This window comes from Asterias amurensis, chromosome 5 (assembly GCF_032118995.1).
Source record: "Asterias amurensis chromosome 5, ASM3211899v1".
Classification (NCBI taxonomy): domain Eukaryota; kingdom Metazoa; phylum Echinodermata; class Asteroidea; order Forcipulatida; family Asteriidae; genus Asterias; species Asterias amurensis.
Genome location: NC_092652.1, coordinates 15857612 through 15879414, shown reverse-complemented (window position 1 = coordinate 15879414; position 21803 = coordinate 15857612). Strand labels below are relative to the sequence as shown.

The window sequence follows — 21803 nt, the reverse complement described above, 5'->3', positions numbered from 1 at the left end:
TCCAATCTCATTTTTCTTACATCCTGGGCAATTACTCACAAAACACCTAACAAGTTTTTCCCCCAAGGTCTGCATTAATTTAAATGTTATTTTTACAGTAACTCCAATTTCATTTTTCTTACATCCTGGGTAAGAACAATGAGGTAATACTTCATGTGAACAATTACTCACAAAACACCTAACAAGTTTTTCCCCCAAAGGTCTGCATTAATTTAAATGTTTTTTTCTTTTCTTCTCACAAGTTTGTTCAAAGAGATGGTTTTGAAACCTAGAAAATTGGAATATATAAATAAGTCTGTCAGTATTTCAGGTTTGCTTTCAGTTGGGGCAAATAATGTAACACAACAAATTGAACAATTACTGGAATTTACAAAGTTCTTAATCCTGATATTTAAAATAAGACTGCAGTGATGATAAAATGAAAATTTTTTACCAAAACGTGAACAAAGTCTATAAACTGAATTATAACAGTTGTACGGCGTCCGACTGGCATGCCCGGAACAAAGATGGTGACAAAATAGGGAGAAACTGTTGTTTACTTCATGAACTTGAACGACTATGGGAACATGTTATTGTTGCTGAAATTCCTGTATTTTTTTTCTTCTTCAATTAATAAGGAAATTGAAACCACACGAACTCAATTAATTGTGTAGTAAACAAAATGTAAAATCCATCTTTTCAGAAAGATTTGTGAAAAGCCCTATGGGAGACTTTGAGGCGCTAGGTGGCAGCAGACTTACCAGGCAAATTTCCATTGTTTACGTAGTTCTGAGCGTGCGCACATTACCGAGAACAATGGATTTTACCTGGTAAGTCTGCTGCCACCAAGCGCCCTGAAAGTCTCCCATTATACGTCATCACCCAATACGCCATAATGTGGGATGTCCATTGTTGGAGTATGGAAATATAACAATGCAAACTCCCACACATGACATCAAAGTATTGTCATTTTGACGCACACCATCAACGGCAGAAGTGTTTCTAGTTTATCAAAACCTTGAGGTTGAGGGCCTAAACTTTATGATCGATAATTACAACAATTTTGAAAGTGTAAAAGAAAGTACAAAAACTACATTTAAATGATAAACAGATACATTTTTATAAAGTTTAAATAGCTATAGTAGCTGTGTCAACGTAGTTATGCGTCACTCATGCCCGTCTTGGTGTCCACTTTGACCTCTTCAGATGAAGGCGTGTACAGGACGTTATCGAATCCCAGAGTAGGAGGTAGGCCTGGATCTGTTAAGAGTGACTTGGTTTGTCGAGTTTTCAGAGCCAGGTATACGATGACGATGAGTAGAATAATAACCAGTACAGCAACCACAATTCCTATAATGGCTCCAACACCCAATCCTGGTAAAACATAAATCAAATTTGAATTGTTTGATAAAATTATTTGGCAGTAACAACTTACTTGGTTAGAGGTGCAGCAGCTTTTGATAGTTTAAAGCATTTTGAAAATCATTTCAGTTAGTAGTAATGTGGTTTTTGAAAAATATATAAGTTTTTATTCCCCAACAAATTTCAAATCTGAGACGAGTTAAACCCAGTTCATACCTCCTCCGAATGCGATACAAACTGTGACTACACATGGCTGTTTTTGCAGCGAATGTTTCGCAGTAGTTGAGCACAAGTCAACCCATGATGCGAAATATTCATTTAAATTTGTGATGTCACGATCATTCGCATTCGGGGGAGTGCGTTTTGGCAACCCCAAACAGCAACATGTTTAAACTTTGGTCATCAGTTTAGCGTTTTTACGTGTGTGGTCTGAACTGCTGTGCATGGCTGCTCAGACCAAACAATAACCGACTTGTTGACTCGGTTGGGCTTGGTTGGGGTCGAGCAAAATTATGTAGATTACCTCTGTAAAAAAAACGCTTTATAAGTCTTATTTATATATTATTATATTATACGAGTCCAAAATTTGCTCAACTGTCCTCTTCTAAAAACTTGATCTTGAAATCAAGTCGGTAGCTAGTGTACATTAGCTAACGGGGACGGTACACACATCCTCGATCCCAGTATGTATTTGAGTCAGTGGCAACTGCTGACGGACCTTGGCACGCGCTAACTATGACCGTTGCCTGGACGATAATCGCACTGTGACTGTTGCATGAACGGCAGCATGTGTGTTTGGGGCAGCACTACCGACTTGTCATCAAGTCTACTAAAAACTAAGATAATTAAACTGAACAAATATCAACTTACCTGTTTGTGCGGGTGGTTTTGGACGAGGACCACCTGAAAGAAGAAGAAAAAATGTGTGCACTTTAAATAAGTAACTTCATGAAATCTGCTGATGTATTCACTTTGAATAAGTAACTGTCTAAGAAAGTCAAGATTACAAAATGCAGCAATAAAATGTGTAGACTTTTAGAAGTCTGTTCAAAATGTGTATAACTTTCAATTAGTAACTTGTAAAGAGTTGTACTGTATGTATACTTTTAATTATAACGTGTTAACAAATCTTTTTTTCCTGTTCACTTTGAATTAGTAACTTGTAAAAAAAATGGTTAATGTGTACCCTTTGAATAAGTAACTTGTTAAAAAATAGTTTATGTGTTCACTTTGAATTACAAACTTGTAAAAAGAATTGCTAAATGTGTACTCTTTGAATTAGTAATTTGTGAAGATATCTGCTAGATGTGTCCACTTTGAATTAGTAACTTGTATAGAAATCCACTAATATTCACACAAAAGTAACTCATAAAGAAATCTGCTAAATTTGGGAGTATAATTAAGAGAGTTTTTTAGAGATGAGTAATGAAATGGGAACTTGGGCAGTGAGGATTACAATGACCCTAGGCTGTGAAAGGGTCAGGTCTGAAACAGCACAATAAAGGAAAGAAGAAAGAAAACACAACACAAAAAAGCGGTAAATATTAGAGCCCTGTTCAACACCATCACTTGAGCTTAGACTTAAGTTCTGGCTCTGTCTGCCCTTACTGAAGCCCCCGCATCAAAAGTGCAGGCTTTTTAAATAATCAACAGAAATTAAGTCAGAACCCAAGTCGAAGCCAATGTTTGGAAACGGGTTAAAGCCATTGGACCCTTTCGATACAGAAAAATTCACAGATTTACAAATAACTTACAGGGTTTATAGAAGGTAGTGGTGAAAGACTTCTCTTGAAATATTATTCCATGAAATGCTTTACTTTTTGAGAAAACAGTAAAACAATATCAATCGAGAATTACGGATTTATTTTAAACACATGTCATGACACAGCGAAACGTGCGGAAACAAGGATGTGTTTTCCCGTTAATTTCTCCTGACTCCGATGACCGATTGAGCCTAAATTTCACAGGTTTGTTATCTTATATAGAAGTTGTGATACACGAAGTGTGGGCCTTGGACAATACTGTTTACCGAAAGGGTCCTATGGCTTTAAATGATGTGGTTTGTGGTGCAGCTTGGTTGGTCCGAGGTAAGGATTGGGGAGGGTGTGGGGAAGGGGCTATGCATGCAGGAGCAAACTGAACTTGACATGTCCCTGTCTGAAAGAGTAAACTGTTGAATAGTTTTCTCCTGAGCAAAATTATGCAGGAAACCAAGTCACATACAGTACATGTGTAATGGTATTTTAGCTGGTAACCTTATTCTGGTGAGCAAAATTGTTTTGTGCTTAGCAAGGTTTTTTTGTGCTTAAAGCAGCCCTATGAAATTGGGCCATGGTGTTGAATTTCTCCAAGATTCATCTTAAAGCCATTGGACACTTTCGGTAAACAGTATTATCCAAGGCCCACACTTCGTGTATCATTACTTCTATTCAAAATAACAAACCTGTGGAAATTTAGGCTCAATCGGTCATCGGAGTCGGGAGAAAATAAAGGGAAAATGCACCCTTGTTTCCGCACGTTTCACCATGTCATGACATGTGTTTAAAATAAATCCGTAATTCTCGATATCGAGAATTGATATTGTTTTAATGTTTTCTCAAAAAGTAAAGCATTTATTGGTATAACACTTCAAGAGAAGTCTTTCGCCATTACCTTCTGTAAACTATTTAAGTTATTTGTTAACCTGTAAACTTAAAACAAAAAATTCTGTACCGAAAGTGTCCAATGGCTTTAAGTTATGTTGCTAGTATCACTATAGTGATTTGGGTGGTGACATTACACATTGGTTTGCCATGAAGATTGATCCTGAGTTAAGATCAATCTTACCTCTTTGTGAAATTGAGCACAGATCAACCTACATGTAAGCTACAACCCTGGTGATAGTTGGCTCAATTTCATGAAACCTGTAACGCACAAAAACTTGCTAAGCACATGCACATCTTGCTTAGCAGAAACAGGTAACCAGCCAAAATCCACAAAAGTCTACATTATTGTGACTGGTGCCCTACTCAAGTGTTACATAGCATTTGACGGCAATGTAATGGGGTATTTAAGAACCATGAGAACCAGATAACTGAGATTGAAAAACAAACAATAAGCATTAGCTACCATAAGCATCCATCTGGCAAACGAAGTCCGTTTTGACATCACAGGAGAGACTGGTCCATGTGGCCGTCTGCTTATTCATCCCCACACATCGGAGTCCTTCATCCATAGACGGCTGATTCGTATCCCACTTAGCGTAGTCCAACTTGGCGTTGTTGTCGTACTTAAAGTCTCCTATGAATAAACATGAGAAGAATTTGCAATGGCTCCCTGGCAGAATGCCAAATTCAGGCAGTTTTTTCTCTTTTTTAAGCATCTTTTGGAGAAAATGTGCTATTTATAATTTGTTTAATTTATTTTCATTTCTTTTATGTAATTATTTCTAATGCATTCAAAACATAAACTGGGGAAATATGGGGCATACAGAAATATTAATTGCGAAAAAGTGATTCACACACTTTTCTTCACAAATGCCAAATTAAGACCAACTGTCTGTTGACCATTGTCTTGTTAATATGGTCAATTAATCCAGGAATTCCATTTCCAACAAACTTTGAATGCAAAACATTTTAGAGACAGCAAGAATGTTTAAACCTTAAAAGCTTCTATGGAAGAAATTACGCTTAGGCCTGAATCAACTTGCATTGACCTATCAACTACAAACCATAAACCCCATTAATGATAACATGTTTGGGTAAACACATTTAAACTGTAGTTTACTTGTCTAGAGTAAACATGAACAAATGAATAAGTAACTGAGTAATGAATAAGTAACTAAGTAATGAATAAGTAACTGAGTAATGAATGAGTAACTGAGTTTAGCCAAACCTTGGTTGTCTTTGACAAGCCCAAGCCAGATGGTGGCAGAACCTTTCAATCCCTGGGCATACTTGCTGATGAACAAGTTCTGCTCAAAGCTGTGAACATCGGGCAGGACAGCTTTGGAGGATTTGGCGCACGCAGCTTTGGCCGCATCATAGCTCATATTACTGTTGTCTGCTGCGACAAAGCGGTAACACTTGCTGCCGAATTGCTGCCAACCGGTCAGACACGAGGGCGGCTTTGGGGTACTTGGTATTGGACCGCCACCTATTACGAAAGACGGTTGGTGGATATAAGTATATACAAACCGTCAATATGGAACAATCACACAATAAAACGCCTTTATCTTGTGACACAACTTTTTCGCCTCAAACTCAACAGCGGACCGTGATAGTTTAGGCATTGCATGGTACGGTTTCAAAGTACATTTGGTTTGCAGTAACACTGTGTGTGTATATCTACTTTGTTGTGCAGATTATGTCTTAAGACAATGACTAGAGCAAGCTAGTCAAAACATTGAGAGCAATTAAGAACTCACTCCGCCGCAGTAAACTTAACAACGAGAAGTCCCCTCCATCCACAAAGGGAAGGAAGTAGTCGCGGCCGATTACAAACCTTGATAGTTACTACACAGGACAGTTTTTATCAAAAGTGAGTAGTCTCCCGAAAAAAGAAGAAGATACTCCGCGGCAGTAGAATTAATAAAAGTTCTCAAAAGAACACAATCGACACAGTAAAGTAGATATTCACATGGTGTTACTGCAGACAGTGGTTACTTTTAAAACAGTTTTCCAAGATATTTTTTATAAAACCAAACATCTGTAGCTTCAGGTCGCGTATTGTCAGATTCGAGTATATATACTGTAATAATAATTATATCAAAGTCTTATATAGCGCACGTATCTACCAAACAAGGTACTCATGGCGCTGGGTATATACAAACTTTCAGAAAGATAGGTTATTGCAGTGATGAATTCTGAGACCCAAATAATTAGCACCTTACGTGTATAAGGGTTTACAAGGTGCTATGGCGCATACAGCAGCCACTGTTGCATATTAGTTGAAAGAGTTTTTCAACCAGAAATTCTTCGCATATAGTATCATCTTTCAAATCTGTCTCAACAAATATATTTCTTCCTTTCTGGTCAAATTTGAAACTTGTGTTTTATCTTATAGGAAGAGGGTAGAGTAGCATCCCGGATGCTAGCGCAAACTTTCTCTTTTACTAAGGCAACACTAACCTCCACCTATCTGGCAAATGAAGTTGTGTGTCGCTGCACAACCTACGTTGTCCCATTTCTGGCCATCGCTGATTCGAACACATCCTTCACCCTGGTTGGAGCTTGGTTCTCCCTCGTCCCAGTTAGTGTAAACTAGAGGATCACCATTCACCCAGAGAAACTTTCCTGTGGACTGTAAACAGGAAGGTTAAACATATAAGTAAAGTAATGAATGCCATTTAAATTGTAGTTTATTCTGGTATGGTCAGTGTCTAGTCCATGTTGCTTGCCATATACTGCTATGCTGGAGAGTAAACCTCATACTTAACAATAATAAATAAGAAACTTATAAAGTGCAGTATCACCACAAAAACATTCATCACCATCAAGCTGAGTATTGTTTGATGCTTTGCATGATGTGAAGAAATAGGAAGAAACTATAAATAAATAGTAAACTTGCGGGTACTACCATGTGTAAATCTCTATTGTGTGAGTGTTGGCTCTGAGAAGAGCCAGTTTGGTGAAAACTGTGAAAATAAGGGCCTAATCCATTGTGTGATTCTGGAGAAAAATAGTGAAAAACTACGCACACTTTTCATCATGCAAAACACATTGTCCTTGATCATTAATAATAGCTTACATCTTGCATCAGGCCAATCCAAGCGTCCCGTATGTTGTAATAAAACAGGAGTGTTTCCATGAATGCCTCGACGAAGCCGTCTGTGACTGTAGCCAGATTACCGGTGTCCTTCTCGCACTGTGCTTGCGCGTCGACAAAGTTTTTCCTCTGGTCCATTTGATCATACACCTTGTAGCAAACTCCATTATGCCTGTAGTAGCCTTTTTGGCTGCAGCTATCCCCAGTTGGGAAGTCAGGTATGGCCGGATCTGAAATAGAAATTCACAGAATTAAAAACAGTTCAACAGAAACACCTGTCTCCCTTCTCACAATAGGCACTTGACACTTTTGGTTCTTACTCAAAATCATTGTAAGCATACAAACTTACTTGGTAACGAGCAATGGAGAGCTGATGATAGTACATGTATAAAACACTGTGAGAAACGGCTCCCTCTGAAGTAACGCAGTTTTTGAGAAAGAAGTAATTTCTCACTAAAATGTTTGAATTGAATTCAAGACCTCAGTTGACGTCTCGAATTCAAGCATCTGAAAGCACACAACTTATGCAATAAGAGTGTTTTTTTCTTCCACTATTCTCTTGCAACTTCGGCGACCAATAATTGAGTTCAAATTTGCACAGGTTTGTTCTTACATACTTATGTTGAGATACACCAAGTGAGAAGACTGGTCTTTGACATTTTACCAAAGATGTCCAGAGCCTTTAAAGGTAGGGTATTGCATTTTCTCATTGGCACTGCGGGCTCGCTGGCGACCAGTTACAGTTCTTGAATTCAAAGAACAAAACACTGTCAAAAATGGAGTAAAGATGTCTAGAAAGAAAACTAATTTGTTTCTTTAGTATCTGCTAGTTGAACCCAACGGTACTTGCTCAAAATAACTGTTAGCATGACACTTACTTGGTAGAGAGCAATGGAGAGCTGTTGATAGTATAAAACAATTTGAGAAACGGCTCCCTCTGAAGTATATGTAACATAGTTTTTGAGAAAGAAGTAATTTCTCACTCAAATATTTGAATTGAATTCGAGACCTCAGCTCTAAAAGCACAACACTTGTGCGACAAGGTTGTTTTTTCTTCAACGATTCTCTTGCAACTTCGTCGACCAATTAATTGAGTTTAAATTTTCACAGGTATGTTCTTCTATGCATATGTTGCGATACACCAAGTGAGAAGACTGGTCTTTGACAATTACCAAACGAGTAACCCGTCCTAACTAAGGATGAGTTCAATGCGTCCTACGTATTTTGGTACAGAACTGAACCCGTCCTAAGTCCTAAGATTAATCCTAAGTTAGGAAGAGTTTGGTGAAATTGAGGGCTGAGCCTTTAAAGGTAGAGTTATAGATTTGTTAATTTTTTTTTATTGCATTTTCTCATTGGCACTGCGGGCTCGCTGGCGACCAGTTACATGTCCTTGAATTCAAAGAACAAACACTTTGAATGTGTCATTAATGCCTAAAATGGAGAGGAAGATGTTTGTAAGAAGAAAAACAGTTGGTTACTTAAAAAGAGTAGGGAAAGAACAGGATTTTCAAACACTAACACAAATAGTAGAATGTTTTTTATATTCAATCTACTTACCGGTTGGCTTTTGGCAGAAGTATCCCTCTCTCGGCCCTTCACACGGTAGGTTCTTCCAGAATCCTGGCTTGACTTGGTTGTTAACAATCATCACACACATATTGTCAGGGTCCTTTGGTAAAAAAAAAAATGATAAGTAAACAAGAGTGAAATGACTTTTGTGAGGCAAAACAATTCATTCGATTGTTATTATTTTCTAAATGAGTTGGGGTGGTTAAGATGGTCATTACATGGTGTTATCACAAACCTTTCCATATCATATTTCCACCATGCAAAGTTTGAAATTGTACTTGTTATTATTTTGTTAAAAGGCATTGGACACTATTGGTAATTGCTCAAAATAATTAATAGCAAAACCTTGGTATAGAGGAATGGAGAGCTGTTGATACATGTAGTATAATACATTGTGAGAAACGGCTCCCTCTGAAGAAATGTAGTTTTTTGAGAAAGAAGTAATTTTCCTCGAACTTGATTTCGGGATCTCAGAACTAGATTGTGAGGTGTCGAAATTAAGCATCTGAAAGCACACAACTTTTTGTGACAAGGGTGTTTTGTCTTATCTCACAACTTTGACAGCCAATTGAGCTGAAATATCCACAGATTTGTTATTGTATGCTTATGTTAAGATACACCAAGTGAGAAGACCGGTCTTTGAAAATTACCAAAGGTGTCCAGCGCCTTTCAGCAAGTGTGTCCCAAACAAGGCAACCTTTGGTTAGGGGCAACAAGAAGGAAAGAATTCACATGAAAATAACCCAGGGGATCTGGAGGTAAGTATTGGTCTGATTCTACTATTATATATTTCTGGCAATGAAGGATGCCGCATAAGTGAATCACTGTAGCTCACAAGCCTGAGTAAACCTGTAAACAGTGATACTTGCATGTGAACCAGAAACACAGTTTTGTTTTATGGCAAACAGGTTGAACCTGAGAAGCGTTACTGTCAGTAAACGTTTCTCAGATTACGTATTCCTCAGAGAAGCAACCAGGTGTTGAAAAACAAATCTGAAATATTTCGTGGTGACGTTTTGGACACTTAACCACCCCACCTCGCAGACCTGCCAACATTGGTTTCCCAATGTCTGCCGTCTGGCAGATGAAGGTATGTTTAGCGTCACACGCAAGGTTTACCAAAAGTGTCCAGTGCGCTTAACTGATTGAGCTTGATATTAACTTGCCATGCACACATACCTTATCAGGGAAGTTTTCAGTCCAGTGTTCAAACTGCATGGGAGTTCCATCTGCCCATTCATATGAACCATCAATCTTATTCAATCCAATCCATGCATTGGTACGTCTCATCATGAACATCATGGCTTCTAGCAAAGCTGGAAAGTTGGACAAAAAATAATAATATAATAATATCAAAGTCTTATATAGTGCACGTATCTACCAAACAAGGTACTCACGGCACTGGGTATATACACAAACTTTTAGAAAGATAGGTTATTGCAGTGACGAATAGTGAGACCCGTTATGTACATGCTACGGCGCATACAGCACCCACAGCCAGGAACACCGGGGCTAACCCCTTCTCTTTTCGATAAGTGCACTGGGTCCTTTTTCATGCTTTACACAACACATGGCACCCACACATGGCACCAATGGCTTTACATCCCATCCGAAGCAATGGTTCATTGTCTTGCTTAAGAACACAAGTGTCATAACTGGGGATTCGAACCCACACTTTGCTCATCAGAAGCACCAGAGTTTGATTTCGGTGCTCTTAACCGCTCGGTCACGACACTTCCACAAATATATCACACAGATAAGTAGGATTTGAAACTTTGTATGGTGGAAACACGATACAGAAAGGTTTGTGGATACAACATGAAATGGTAATCTCTAAATGAGTTGGGGTGGTTCTGAAAGGAACCAGTGGTTTCAACTCGATGTTTTGACCAGTATGCTTCCGATCGTCTTCTTAAGAGAAAAGAAGATAACCAGAGCATTCTGATCAAAACGTTGAGTTGAAACCAACGGCCCTTTTCAAAACCATCCCAACTCATTTAGAGATTATCATTACATGGTGTGACCGCAAACCTTTCTATATCACACAGATAACAGAAACAGCCTAACTAAAAGAATTACACTCTGAGGAAAGCAAGTACAGAGATAAGATGAAAAGTGAAAAAATCGGCCTAGACTGGACATATTATGAACCCAATATTGTTAAACTCAATGTGGTTTGGACCAACTTGGTCCCAGAAATGTGTGCACGTGCGAGACTTGCACTGCCTGCTTACATAGAAATAATGCAGAAGGAAACAAAACTTAAACTTCAAGACTTAAGCCCGGCTCATCCCTTCCAGCGAATGCGGATGCAAAGCGAATGTTGATGTCACAAATTAGCAACAAATAATTCGCAGCAGTTCAACTCTGCTCAACTCACTTGCGAATATCGTTGCAAGGGGAGAGTTGTGACAACAAATTCACGTCAAATTCACATCGCATTCGCAGGAAGTATGAACCGAGCATATGGCTAGAGCTAATTTAATATGTCAACAAAAGCAAAAATACAAGAAAACTGCAGACATAAGTGACTTACATAGGACATTCTGACCATAGACAGTAGCTAAGTTGCCACCCTTATTCTCGCAAGACTTATAAGCTTCAGTCCACGTTAATGATTCGGGCTCGTTGCTGCCAAATGCTCCATAACATAAGTTGTTCATCCGGTACCAATCTTTCTCACAACCGCCAACTTCGGAATGAAAAAACAACAGATATATTCAGTTTGACATTGGGGGTATAGGTGGCAAATGGTTTTAGTGCACGGGAATCAAAACTCTGCTAAGCTCAATTTCAAATTCTCTGCTGCTTAAGAAGAAACTTTTGCTTAGCAGTTTTCGCTGCTCTGTAGAAAAGATCAGGATACTAATCACAGATGGTACTATAATGACGCTCAAATCGCATGGGGCCGCCATTGTTTTCTTACCCCCCCCCCACCCCACTACACAACGCTACGCGGCATTTTAAGCATAAAGATTTCTAGCGAAGCACGGCATCCCGCTAGTGTGACATGGTTTTTAAGCTTGTATAATCTTTACTGTATTGTGCTTTGCCAACTGTTGAGCTTGGAGGGACAAGTTGCCTTGGATCAGGCGAGTTGGTTCATGAAAAGGGTGCGTAACTGTTATGAAATGTATATGATTAGAAAGATGTTTTAATAGTAGAATATAATGATCCACACAAACATGCCTCGAAATTTCCTGTTTTTCTTATACGTTGTGAACAATTACACAGCACTTTAATTTGTGTAGTCTATTTGACTTCACAAAATGTCTGACTCGCCATATTAGTTCTCAAAGTAAAAGGAAAACCACGCAATTTTTAGGCATATTTGTGTGGACTATATTCTACTTTTAAAACAAACGGTTTACAAATGCTTTTCATAAACCAACAATCCAAGGCAATGGTCCCTTTAAGCAGCTCTAATAAACATTAAACTCTGTGTTGTCCAAAATGTGAGTTTGGGTTAAAGTAAAAACAAGCCTGCCATTGATTTCAAAACTCTTCCTAACTTAGGATTTATCTTAGGAGTTAGGACGAGTTAAGTTCTGTATCCATAGATGTTAGGACACCTTGAACCCATCCTAAGTTAGGTTGAGTTACTTGTCCTAACTAGAGATAGGATTGATCCTAGCGTTTTGTGAAATCGGCTGCAGGCCCATTATGTATTTCATGTGAGGTCACCGGTGGTATGAAATGTTAAAGGAACATGTTGCCTTGGATCGGTCGAGTTGGTCTTTGAAAAGCGTTTGTAACTATTTTTTATAAAATGCATATGGGAAGGAAGATGTTGTAATAGTTTAATACAATAACCCACACAAACATGCCTCGAAATTGCACGGTTTTCCTTTTACCTCGTCGACTAACACCGACCGTGTTAGTTCGCGCAGTAAAAGGAAAACCACGCACTTTTGAGGCAAACTTGTGTGGATCATTGATTCTACTTTTAAAACATCTTTCCAACCATATGCATTTTATAAAAAACGTTTACAAACGCTTTTTATAGACCAACTCGTCCGATCCATGGCAACGTGTTCCTTTAAGGAGTGTTTGTTCTACCACAAGAATATGTGCCTGTATACAGTTTGAATCCCTTATTAACAAAAACACTGTTAATGTATGTGGCCTTGTTTGTTAATGATCTTAAAGAAAACATTAAAGGATCAAAGAGATTTTAACTCACCTGAGCTTTTGTCTGTTGGGAAAAAGCAGAAACATCCATTTAGAATACAATATAAAAAATAGCATGGAAAAGGTAGGGACTGTAAATACTCACAAAGTTAATGAAATAAGGAATTGGTAAAGGAATTATAGGCATCATAGTTCAAATGTAGCTAGAAATACCTTGCAGGAAAAAATACCGAGCGCTTTAATACGCCCCTTCAGGGGTCTGATACATGAACTTAAACTTAACTGTAGTCTACACTTAAGTGTAGATTCGTAAAAATAATCAACAGTTGAGTGTAGGTTCATTACAAACTTAAGTAAATAGTTCAACTTGAAAATTACTGTCCCAAACTGAAAGATGGCATGAAGTGCAAAAAAACATAGCTGACAATATGTTATCTTTCAATTTACAAACATAATCCAGTTTAGAAAAATCATTCCCTTGAAACTGTTACATAACCAATGGGGGAAATAGTGTAAGTCAGAGAATAGACACTAAAGTGTAGATTCGGGATTACAATGTACTGGCCTTCGGCTCGTACATTCTATTCACAAAACTACACTTTCTCGTATATTCTCCTTAACATATAAGAACCTAGTTTTATTGTTATTAATTACCATTTTATGGAGTATGGAAATTGACGCATTACATGGTGAGGTTTCAATAAACATTAGATTATAAGAAGAAACTATAAATAAATAGTAAACTTGCGGGTACAACCATGTGCAAATCTTTTAAGGTGAGTGTTGGCTCTGAAAAAAGAGCTGGTTTGGTGTCGACATCATGTGTGTATCTCCTTGCTTGGTAGATTATGTTCTTTTGAGAATTGTTTTTGCTTTAATTTTTACTACCACAGAGCAGATTTTTTCAGATATCGGAAGACTTCTCAGTTCTGAAAAGATCTGCTTTTTAACTACTACCTGGGCCGGGGAAGGTAGGAAATAGGCTGAGACTAGCTTTTAGTGGATTTAACTTCACTACCGTGAAGTGAGTTTTTAATTGGGTCTCAATGTTTCGACTAGCTTGCTCTAGTCATCGTCGGTATTATTATTATTATTATTTACCATTTTGATGAGGTTCCTATACACAGACTATACCGGAAGGCATTGTGTACGTACCTTTGGGTCTCTTGCAGACTAACTGTGAGTAAGAGGCGCATCCAGTGTCTTCCCATTTGCCGTACTCCGATGTCATTATGCGTACACAGTCCTCGGAATCTAGCTCGTTGTCTGGTTCTCCTACTTTCCAGTTTGTGTAATCCAGCGGCTGACCGTCGTTCCAGAGAAACTCCTGCTTGTCTACAGCTACAGAGGGAAATGAAACAAGGCCAGTGATTTAATAGATGGAAATTTGCATCGGGGATAAAGAATAATAATTTTGATTTTAACCCACATACACTGATGTGTGTTAGCACTGCATACTCCCAAGCTCTATCATCATAAATAAACTTTTCTTCAACTGCCAAAGGTTTTTATCTGGATTAAACACTGTATCTCACACAAATATATCTACAACTACATAAGATTAAACCAATGGGAGACTTCGGAATGTTTAGGTGGCAGCAGACTTACCAGGTAAATTGTATTTTACCTGTAAGTCTGCTGCCACCACGCGTCCGCAAAGTCCCCCATTGGATGATTAAAAAATATAAAGGCATACTTAAGCTTAATCTTCAACCAAATATGAAAGATCACGCTTACTTACCAGTTGTGTTACGTGTCAAGCCCAGCCACACTCCATAGTACCCATACTTCTCTGCAGCTACCCTCTTGACAAATGCATTCTCCCCTCTACTGTGGATGTTCAAGATGTGCGAATTGTCAAAGGTTTTCTCGCAGAAATAAGACGCCTCCCACCATGACACGTACTGCAACTCTGCTTCAAACATGTAGCAGTTGTCACCGAACCCTATCCATTTTGGGGGACAGTTGCCAGGAATAAACGAGGGCGGTGTTGGGGGAACCACTGTCCACGAGAAAACAAGAGGTAAGTTATTGTTTATGAAACTGACTAAAATGAAAAAACAAAACAATGAAAACTCTTCAATAATAATAATAGTGGCTTCTTATATAGCACTTCAACATTGTTACCCCTGGTCACTGGGCCTTAAATCATTCCTTAAATCATCTCAGCTCCCTGGGGAGTATACAGCCTGTGCCGCTAAATATGTAGCGCAACCAAGGCTAATCAATCACAAGAACCAACTCTGCCCTCACAGGTACCTGTTTACCCCTAGGTGGAGAAAAGCAATTATAGTGAAGTGTCTTGCTCAGGGACAAAAGTGTCACGACCGGGATTCGAACCCACACACTGCTGAACAGAATCAGCAGAGCTTGAATTCGGTGCTCTTATCCGCTCAGCCACGACACCCCATAATAAACAAACAAATTATCATAGCATGGGCAAGAAACAAATGCTCTGTACATTTTTAGTCTGCCGTTAGGGTTGAATGTTAATAAATTGCTGGCAAGTGGAATATTTTGTAAAACGTGAAACCTAATTTCTACTTGCGAAATAGTAAAATACTCCAGGCCTTATGAAGCCCCTTTTTAGGCATCTGAAAGCACAACAATTTGTGCAACAACGGTGTTTTTTTATTTCAATATTCTCTTGCAATATCGACGACCAATTGAGTAAAACATTTCACAGATTTTTTTTTTTTTTTTGCTTATGTTGAGAAACAGTAAGAATACTGGTCTTTGACAATTACCAAAGGTGTCCAGTGGAAGTTTTAGGCCTGGAACTTCATCGTTGAGAGGGCAAGGCTATTTTCATTTTGCCAAGGGCACTTTTTTATTGCAGAATCTTAAAGTCTAAGAAAACTTTTGAAGGGGCAAACAAGACCAAGGCCAGGGGCGACCAAGGCCAGGGGCGACCACGGCCAGGGGCGACAGATGCCACTGCCACCATGTAATTCTAATGTTTGTCTTGACAACATGTTTTTGTTGATGGCACATATTCATCTTGTTGACATTCCAAGATTATGAGCAATGACTGAATTAAATGATGTTTGAAGCTTTGCATGGTGTGGAGAATAAGAGCAACTATAAATATAAATTGGTTGTACCCGCAAGTTTACTATTAATATTTATATTTATAGTTGCTCTTAATGACTGGATTCTTATTTAGTCCAAATTGTTGAGTTTTGTACTATCATAAAAAAGTGTTTTATATATCTCTAAATAACTATTTTTCATTTCCGTGTGTATCTGTAATTTACTGCTAATGTTTTTAATAATATGTATGGCTTTTGTAAAGTGCACATTTTGGCTTTTAGTCGCTGTATTCAGACATTTCACTTTCTTATTGCAAAAAAAAAGGAGAGAAAACAACCAACCACACTTATCTTTTGTAGTGTTTTTCAGTTTTCTATGGCACTGTTTTAAAAAGAAATAGAGGAAATCAGCTGAAAAGCTGCATGCTTAAGTATTGCAGTATATTTAATAAACCACTAGTAATAATAAACTTACTTTCTGTTGTATGACAGACAAATGCACGTTTCAATGTACATTTGATAGAATCCCAGTCAGCACTGTTGGTCTGTACTACGCAACCCTCTCCGTCTTCTTCACTTGGTTCGAAATCAGCCCAGCTTGTAAACATCAATGGCCAACGATCAATCCACTTAAATGTACCGGTATTCTGCAAAACAAAATTCTCATGTTTAGCTTGCTTTTCATATCATTTGGTATGGAGAAACACACATAATAGGCCTATAGTATAAAAGACAAACAAAATAACTTGTATAACTTATAACAGTACACTTGTACAATGTTCGTAATCAGCCCAACTAGTAAACATCAATGGCCAACAATCAATCCACTTGAATGTACCGTTATTCTGCAAAACAAAATTCTCATGTTTAGCTTGCTTTTCATATCATTTGGTATGGAGAAACACACATAATAGGCCTATAGTATAAAAGACAAACAAAATAACTTGTATAACTTATAACGGCACACTTGTACATGTACAATGTTGTATGTAACGGTAGTGTGCAAAAAGAAATAAGAATTCACATAAAATTTGGAAAAAAGAACTCACATAAAATTGTTTTTTTTGTATCATTTGATAATGGAGAAACAAACATATAACAGTAAAGAAGAAAAAAGAAATACAAAAAAAAAACCAAAACAAACAAACAAACAAACCCCAAAACGATTTGTTCAGGGTGGAGTGCCCAAACAGCTAAACTACTGTTGAAATAACTCATTAAAAATAGATAGAATAAAAGAACTACCACACCCTCCCCCAAACAACTAACCCCTCCCCCCAAAAGAAACCCTCAGTACATGTACAATACAGGTATAGTGTCCCATTGCAGTTTTAGGGAGATGGATTTCGACAAATTCAGAAGATCAAATTTGATTCAAAGTATCAGACCTGCTGGTTTTTGGAGTGTGGCGGGAGGGGGCACACGGTCTTGTTCTATTATAGTATTAAGCGCCGTTCATACTTCTTGCAATGCAAATTTTGGCGTCACTGGGCTGTTTTCGCAGCGAAAGGTTTCACAGGAGTTCAGCACATGTCAACTGATGAGAATTATTTGTTTGCAAATTTTTTGATGTCAAAATTCGTATCGCATTCGCAGGAAATTTGGACCATGCTTTCAAGAGCATCCTACTTCATAACAACAATAGTAATAATATAAATTTATGCCACGCTTACGATTATGTTTCTAAGCGCATGGTGCTGTATCCTGGTGAAGACTATAGTAAATTAGGGCAACAGCACCAAATACAAAAGAACAATATAAAAACAAATTAAAGGGAAGGTACACGTTTGGTAATTACTCAAAACAAATATTAACTTAAAAAACTTACTTGTAACAAGCATTGGAGAGCTGTTGATAGTATAAAACATTATGGGAAACGACTCCCTCTGAAGTAACGTAGTTTTTAGAAAGAGGCAATTTCTCACTAAAATAATAACAGACTTCTAGCTAGAAGTCTTTTATTCCTATCTAAAAGCACACAATTTCGTCCAACAAGGGTGTTTTTTCTTTCTTCATTTTCTTGCAACTTCGATGACCAATTGAGCCCAAATTTTCACAGGCTTGTTATTGTATGCTTATGTTGAGATACACCAAGTGAGAAGACTGGTCTTTGACAATCCCAAACGTGTAACTTCCCGTTAAGCAAAACAAAAGCAGAAATAAATGTGAGAAATATAAACAACATACATCATTTATTGTCAAGCCAATCCAAGCGCTGTCTAAATTATTCTTGTACAGCATGTTGGCCACGATGAACGCTTCCGAGAAGCCATCCCGGACAGAGGCCAGGGTAGCTGTCTGTCCTTCGCAGGCCTTCTTAGCATCAATGAATGACATCGGAGTAGTCATTAGTTTGAAGCAATCAGTGCCATATTGGAGGAATCCGTTGGCTGGGCACAGGCCGCCAAAAGAGGGTTCTTGAGTGGGCAGTGCTGGATCTGCAAGCAAAGTAATAAAAAAAGTTAAATTTTCATTGGGGATAAAAACATTTTTTTTTTTTTTTTTTACCCATAGCACTGTATACTCTCAGTACTTTCTCGGGTGGGATTCGAACCCACAAATCTTGCAATTCTAGAGCAGTGTCTTACCAACTAGACTACTGAGATTGCCCGGTACCCGCAGCCAAAATATAGGATTCCAACTGCCTCTAGTAACTAGGCAAAGTAGTCTAGTTGGTAAGACACTGCTCTAGAATTGCAAGAGTCGTGGAATCCAATCCCGCTAGAGTAATATGCATGTGAAATTTTTTCACAGAACTCGGGAAAGTACCGAGTATACACCATGTGTGTATCTACTTGCTTGGTAGATTATGTTCTTGTGAGAACTTGTCTTGTTTTATATTCTACTACCGGGAAGTAGTCTTTTGAAGTTCAGAAGAGTTTGTCTACTACCGCGGAATAAAATTTTCGGAATTCAGGAGACTTCTCTGTCCTAAAAAATAACTGTCCTGCTTGTTAACTTGAAATTGGGCACAGGAGGGAAACAGAACTAGCGAAAAACCTTTATAAAGACATTTTTTTTCTAAAAACAAGTTTGTATCTTACCCAAGGGTTTGTAGCAAAGGTAGCCATGTTGTTCAGAGCAGTCAACATCGTCCCATCTGCCAGGGTATGATGGATCATTCACCAAAACTCCACAAGCAGTATCAACCTTCGTTAGACAAACAGGACACAGTATACAACATTATATTGTGACAAAAATAATAATTACAAAGTAAACATTTTTTTTTCAATATAGGCCTGGAATTACACAGTGGCCACTACTGAGGCCATGTATTCTGTTCTGTTGCCCTGGTTTTGGCCTTGGTGCCCATCATAACATTCTGAGAGACTTTCCTATGGAAATGCCCTTTGGGAAAATGAAAATGGCCTTGTCCTCTCAAAGATAATAATAACAAATTCTTATATAGCGCATTTCACAATAAACCGTATCAGTGCGCTTTACATTAGTCCCATGGTCATTGGGCCAATAAACATCCCTTTAATCTTTCTCAGCTCCCATTAGGGAGTTTACAGCCCCGAGATGCTGTGGCGCTCCGAAAGCTTTTCATTCACAGTATCAACCTCTACCCTCGCAGGTACCCATTTATACCCCTGGGTGAAGAGAAGCAATTATAGTAAAGTATCTTGCTCAAGGAGACAACTGTCTCGACCAGGATTCAGACCCACACTCCGGTGACTGCACCAGAACTTGAATTCGATGCTCTTAACCACTCGGCCGCGACACTCTACAAAGATGAAATTCAAGTGCTGATGAAGCTGAACATTGTAAGGTTCATCTGAATGTAGCCACACATTTCTAGGAAAGCAGTGCGTAGGATTCCTAAGTGCTTGTAAGAACATAGATTCATGTAGTAGAAAAAAGCTGATAGAGTGTCACTACTGGAAGTGTCATGGCCGAGAGGTTAGGAGCATCAAATTTGTGGCGGGTGTTTCTGATCAGCAGAGTGTGGGTTCGAATCCCCAGCCGTGACACTTGTGTCCTTAAGCCAGACACTCAACCATTGCTCCGTCCTTTGGAATGGACATAAAGCCGTTGGTCCTACGTGATGTGTAATGTATGTAAAAGAACCCAGCCGTCGATTTCACAAAGAGTTAGGACTCGTCTTATCTCGAGTTAGGACGAGTAACTCTTCTTAACTTAGAATTAATCTTAAGGTCTGCATGCTACAGTGCAGGGTTGGGACTCGTCCTAAGTCCTAAGATTAGTCTTAAGTTAGGAAGAGTTTTGTGAAATCGACGGCTGTGCACTTATCGAAAAGAGAAGGGGTTTGCCCCAGTGTTCCTGGCTGTGGCTGCTGTATACGCCATAGCTAAATCAGTGGGTCTCAGAATTCATCACTGCAATAACCTATCTTTCTGAAAGTTTGTGTTTGCTGAGTACCTTGTTTGGTAGATACGTGCGCTATATAAGATTTTGATATTATTATTATAACTACTGGATGTAACTTATTACTACTTACATAGGGATAGCTGGGTTGGTTGCTAGCCCAGTGCTGGAAGTCAACATTGGAGTTATCAGACCAATGATACTCATAATAGTATCCCACTTTGTTGCTTAGTCCAGTCCACAGGTTCCCAGTGGAGAACTTCATCAACGAGGTCAATAAAGCTGTAAACAAAAACAAACACATCAACCCTGTTTGGTCAATCTTTAACGTTTTATACTTGTCTTTATTTCACAGATTGAATTGGTTGGATTTCATTTTGTCTTTCCAAAAGCTTCTCCAGAAATTCCGAAAAATAAAAATTTGAAACAACTGAGCAGGCCCCGATTTGAACCTTTATTCTGTAAATAACAAAACTCGAGTCTGTCGCCCCAAACCATCTTACATAAGATATAGGATTGAATACTACACAACTTGAGTCCACTGCCCAAAACTGTTCGGCCGCGACATCCCGACATCTTATATACAATATAGGATTATAAATTACAGAACTAGAGTCCATCGCCCCAAACCGTTTCACAACGAAACCCCACCATCTTACATAAGACATATGATTTGGGGGCATGGTTGGCTTGTGCGTAAAACGCTCGCCTCTCACCAAGGTGACCCTGGTTTGATACCCGGCCAGGGCCATAATGTGGGTTGCGTTGTGCGTTGGTTCTTTGCTGTGCCACTAGGGTTTTCCAGACCATCAGGTTTTCCTCCCTCGGGAAAAATCAAACACTTTCGATCTCTGGCTGTGCTCCGTGGTCAAAATGGGTTGATGTGGCTGGCTGCCAAAGGCGCCCTGGCATGCCTGCTTCTCGAAGACGTTGTAGCCGCGTCCTTCACATTTCAGCTCATACCTGCGGGTAAGGATGATTAGTCTCTCAAACTATTATTATTATTACATTGTTAAACGGCAGACTTACACTGAACCGCTTGATTATGAATGGATGCAAGGCCTCCTCCCTCGTTTGCCTTACACGCAGTGCGAGCGTTGTCCCACGTCTTGAAATCACTGGTGTCTCCGTTGATCTGGTAGCAACCTTTGTCGATCTTGAACCACCCATTGGGGCAGTTACCTTCTGCGGGCGGAGGGTCAGGCTTCACAATCGGAACCTTGTTATTGTAATCTTTCTTGCAAACAAAGTGCTGTTCTATACCACAGTTAGTATCACCCCATAAGCCATCTGCGGACAAAACAACAAGTCAAATATTTAACCAACAAACAAAATGACCAAGACGAAAATTTTTATGCTAGCTGCAACAGAATAATTTGCTTAAGCAGAAGCGCATATTACAGGTTAGGGATTTACATGTGTCGTCATGCATTTTCGTGCAGTAAGCGCAGGACAGTTAGCACGCCTTTTCATATGCTTACGGTTAGCTATGAAATGGAAATTGTACAGTAAGCACAAAATCTGCCATAAAAGGCAGAAGACTGTATTGGTAATTAATCAAAATAATTGTTAGCATAAAAACTTACTTTGTAACAAGCAATGGAGAGCTGTTCATAGTATAAAACATTGTGAGAAACGGCTCCCTCATAGTTT

At 38.7% G+C, this 21803-nt stretch overlaps 1 protein-coding gene across 3 annotated transcripts in view; it reads right to left on the bottom strand.

The window, feature by feature from the left end:
• The window catches only part of LOC139937746 (uncharacterized), a 112640-nt gene that overhangs the window by 34757 nt on the left and 56080 nt on the right, over positions 1–21803 (bottom strand). For 2 of the 3 annotated variants that reach the window (XM_071933036.1, XM_071933037.1), the window contains 13 exons: positions 21180–21440; positions 20284–20432; positions 18866–18971; positions 18009–18259; positions 16297–16468; positions 14531–14791; positions 13945–14130; positions 12842–12853; positions 11195–11350; positions 9838–9974; positions 8647–8758; positions 7069–7316; positions 6450–6621 (listed from right to left, as the gene is read on the bottom strand). In XM_071933036.1, coding sequence (XP_071789137.1) covers positions 6450–6621; positions 7069–7316; positions 8647–8758; positions 9838–9974; positions 11195–11350; positions 12842–12853; positions 13945–14130; positions 14531–14791; positions 16297–16468; positions 18009–18259; positions 18866–18971; positions 20284–20432; positions 21180–21440 — 2223 coding nt within the window. Of the gene's footprint in view, positions 1–1138; positions 1354–2211; positions 2245–4449; positions 4621–5214; positions 5476–6449; positions 6622–7068; positions 7317–8646; positions 8759–9837; positions 9975–11194; positions 11351–12841; positions 12854–13944; positions 14131–14530; positions 14792–16296; positions 16469–18008; positions 18260–18865; positions 18972–20283; positions 20433–21179; positions 21441–21803 lie in introns of those variants that run through there. The other variant, XM_071933038.1, reaches the window with a different exon arrangement.